The following is a 4,268-nucleotide window of genomic DNA, read 5'->3' on the forward strand; positions in this document are numbered from 1 at the left end:
TAGACGGATTATTAGGGTGAGGCACTTCACTCTGTCACTGTCCCTGTACAGGCGAAATACTACAGTGAATACTACAGTGAATACTACAGTGAAGACTACAGCACCAGGCGAAATACTACAGTGAATACTACAGTGATTACTACAGTGAATACTACAGTGAATACTACAGTGAATACTACAGTGAATACTACAGAATACTACAGTGAATACTACAGTAAATACTACAGGGAATACTACAGTAAATACTACAGTGAATACTACAGTGAATACTACAGTGATTACTAAAGTTAATACTACAGTGAATACTACAGTAAATACTACAGGGAATACTACAGTAAATACTACAGTGAATACTTAATACGACAGGTAAATCGCGGTCTAGGAAGTGCCACACCTTCGTAGAACTCTGAATTGGGACACAGGTCCTGGGTCAGTTGAAACAGACAGAGTTCATCCAGACAAATCAACAGATCGGTACCGTGATACGTTTCCTTCATCTCCTTCCTGCTGACGGTGTTTTCCTGCTTCAGAAAATCACCAAGGAGACTCTCTCACCCGTTCACCCGGCAACTAAAAACACTAATCACACAAATTCTCATCCCTTCACCGATGAAGCTAAAAACAGGAACTTGAACCGTCTCAGTGCCTCGTTACAAAGACTTGATCCTCTGGCTCCACCCCTTCAGCTAACCACAGCTACAATTCAACATGAGCAGCAACCACATAATGTTTATGGCAACACACAGTTAGACCTTTCCTCCATTGATCAGTCAAACTACAGATCGTTATTCAACTCCCTAGGAAATAAACCAGCGTTGAGCAGGATATTCAAACAGCAGCACAGAGCAGGTTAAACCGCAGGAGGTAACAGTGCAGCAGAACACAGAGGAGTCGGGTACCTGCAGGTTCTTCCTCCACACATTCACGGCGGCGAAGGCAAGCTGCATCTGTTTCCTTCGAGCGTCTTTGTGCCGTTTGTAGGCGATCTCGATGAAGATGAGGAAGATCCCGGCAACGATGCCGCCGGCAACCAGCATGAACACACCTGAGGCGGACAGGTGATGTCAGGTGAAGTTAATCCGAAAACATCATCATCATCATCACCATCACCATCATACAGTGTTTATTCAAGCATCAATCCATAGAGGAGCGTATTCAGGGTCCGGTCAGTTTCTTACCTGCCATGTTCTCAAAGGTGAGGGTAGCGGGAGCGTTGCTCCTGGAGTCACACTCCTGGTATCGAACCCACGTCTTGTCTAAATCCTCCATGAAGCCGTTTTCATGAGAGCTGAGGAGAGGCAATGAAGTTTATTCCAGTGAGTCTGGAGTTAGATATGAAGCAGTGACGCCTGATCAGGATCAGAGCACCAGCAGAACATCAGCAGGGTAAGAAGGAAGATGGGTAATCATGGGGTATCAGCAGGGTACTAGATGGGCATCAGTAGGTAGGTGAAAGTAGGATCAAGAGCACGAGAAGGGTAAAAACGGAATACCAGCAGGGTAACAGAGAGATATCGGAAAGGTATCATCAGGGTATCAGAGAGATATCACTGAAGTATCATCAGGGTATCAGAGAGATATCGGAAAGGTATCATCAGGGTATCATATATATCTCCGATTGGGTATCAGAGTTATTAGTCATTGAGGTTCCTGTTGGGTTCCTGGTGCTTGTCACTAGGGTGTTTCTTTACCTGAGAATAGCAAGAGACACATTCTGTTTCCATGGACTGTCTTTCCTCATTCCAATCCCAAATCCAGAGCGGAAGAAAAGCTCTCCTGTCGTCACCAGATCGCACTTTTGCGAGGCCTCGAACTCCAACACAGCGCTGTCCCAGATGAAGGCATGAAGCTTACTACAGGAGGAGGGAGGGAGGAAACATTAGGTATGTGGGAGGTGGAGTTCAGTAGAAGCAGCTGGACCAGCCCACAGTACGACAGGTACATTCACATTACACCTGTGAGGTACAGCGACTGATTGCTAACTGTATAAACAGCCTACTTGTCTCTGACGGCCTGGATGGCCTCAGCAGCGCTCTCGTAGTTGTGTTTCTCCATGTGCCGGTACATGGTGCTCAGCTCCACCTGCCGTCTGAAGTAGATATCCACCGAGCTCTGCTTCACTGTGGCGTAGATGAACTTATCTGATGGGTTACGCAGCTAAAAGATCAAGCACAGAGCACATGTCAGAAATGAACTCAAACCTACTGTTCACAGTGTGCGACCATGTCCATTTATCAGTGTTAAGCCAAAGAAGTAACTTATTTCTTGGAGTTGATGAAACAGGGTCATGACTAGTGATGGTACTGAAACCTGGTATTAAACAGGCTCCAGGGGTTAAATTCACAAAGACTGGAGTATTGATAAGCTCCAACGTTATCGGTTCTGCTCTTGGTATTTGAGAAATCAACCCTCTGAGGTTGATGAATGTTTCTATTAATATCTTTGTTTTAACACAGCATAAAAATAAAATCTGCAGACTCTCAACTTTCCATTTCATACTCATACTTTCATAAACTCATAGTCGGACCTAGAAGGTGTCTGAGCAGTAAAGTAACAGCACTTTGCATTTTAGACTATTTTACTCACATGTTGCATATTTTGATGAACCCTAAGACTTTGGAAACTAAACAATTCATCCACATCAGTAAAGATTAAAGGTAAAAAGAGATTTGAAGGATTTCAAATTTTAAATTTTCAGCATTTGGGCCAAATGATCTCTTTGCACATGCCATGCTCTCGGTCAAAAAGGGGCGTCTTTACAGAAAGAGCTGAGATAATTCTGAAAATTGTGATACAAAACACTTGGGTATTATGTTAATATTCAAGTGTGTTTTTAAGAATGAGCTTAAGAAGTAATGTAGAAAGCTAGAAAACAGCCTTAGACCTCAGAGGGTTAAGAAAACAGATTTCCTGTTTGTTATTGCGACATAACAGAATAACAATCTTACTGTATTTATGCTTATCCTCAGTCAGCAGTTTTAAATATGATTCATCACCCCCCCCCGCTCTGGCCCCAGAAAAACCTTCAACTATGGTCGCTGTGTAGCTAACCTCAGGTTTGTCAGAATAGAGCTGCCAATGAGCAGTTTGTTTCTCAGTGGGTGTGTCACTGAGTGGGGACAACCTGTTAGAAAGGTGAACAGGTTGATGGTGAACCATGGGCTTTGGCTTAGGACTTTAAAGGTCTCACCCTGGGGTCATTGATGCCAGTGATGCGCTCCTCAGGCCGGTCCAGCACCAGGAAGGCTGCCAGGTTGGCAGTATATGAAGCTACGATGATCATAGCGAATCCTGCCCACACCATTCCCAGAATCCTCGCTGAGAAACTCCTGGGAGCTCCTGAACACAACGCAGAGAGGTGTTGTTGTTAGAGAGGGGGGGGGGGGGGAATGGGGGGGGGGGGGGGGTGAATGGAGGGGGGGAGGAGTCAGAGTGGAGGATGCTCCTCACCTTCTCCTATCCCAGAGTTCAGTAGTACTCCCCATGAGAACCACATGGCAGAGGACAGGGTGAGGGCGTCTTCTTCTTCTTCTTCACTGTTCACTTTAAACCTTCCAAACGGGCTGCGCACGCACGCACACACACACACACACACACACAGACACACACACAGACACACACACACACACACACACACAGTACACTATACTGCATCACACTGTGTCACATTATATTGTCTCTTGTTGTATCACACTGTAACATATGTTGTGTTGTTGTTGTTGTGTTGTGTTGTGTTGATGTTGTTGTGTTGTTGTTGTTGTTGTTGTGTTGTGTTGATGTTGTTGTGTTGTTGTTGTGTTGATGTTGTTGTTGTTGTGTGTTTACCTGAACCGGTCTAATAGGTAAAGCATCACTGCCACCACATGGACCGACAGACCGACTAACAGCCACAGTGTGCTCTGGAACGGCTGCATGAATGAGTCCAGAGTGCTACGAGGGATTTCCTGAACACACAAACAACACACACAGTGTAACACACACACCCATCATCATCATCATCATCATCATCACCACCATCATCATCATCATCATCACTATCATCATCACCATCATCATCATCATCATCATCACTATCACCACCACCACCATCATCATCACCACCACCATCATCACCATCATCACCATCATCACCATCACCACCATCATCATCACCACCATCATCATCATCACTATCACCACCACCACCACCATCATCACCATCATCACCATCATCACCATCACCACCATCATCATCACCACCATCATCATCATCACTATCACCACCACCA

The 4,268-nt window shown here is 45.1% G+C and overlaps 1 protein-coding gene across 1 annotated transcript; it reads right to left on the reverse strand.

Annotated features, from left to right (window-relative positions):
• Nucleotides 1-899: 899 nt before the first annotated feature.
• On the reverse strand, nt 900-3,944 carry LOC111651437 (glutamate receptor ionotropic, NMDA 1; the record flags this gene model as incomplete). The annotated part of the gene is made up of 7 exons (XM_087172705.1): nt 900-1,045; nt 1,179-1,288; nt 1,692-1,853; nt 2,000-2,157; nt 3,191-3,339; nt 3,451-3,563; nt 3,826-3,944. Coding segments are annotated over 7 exons (957 nt in total), but the record flags the coding sequence as incomplete, so codon positions are not given.
• Nucleotides 3,945-4,268: the final 324 nt, after the last annotated feature.

Source organism: Seriola lalandi, unplaced genomic scaffold (genome assembly GCF_002814215.2).
Source record: "Seriola lalandi dorsalis isolate HSWRI2012SDOR001 ecotype SW California unplaced genomic scaffold, Sedor1 jcf7180002053634, whole genome shotgun sequence".
NCBI classification, from domain to species: domain Eukaryota; kingdom Metazoa; phylum Chordata; class Actinopteri; order Carangiformes; family Carangidae; genus Seriola; species Seriola lalandi.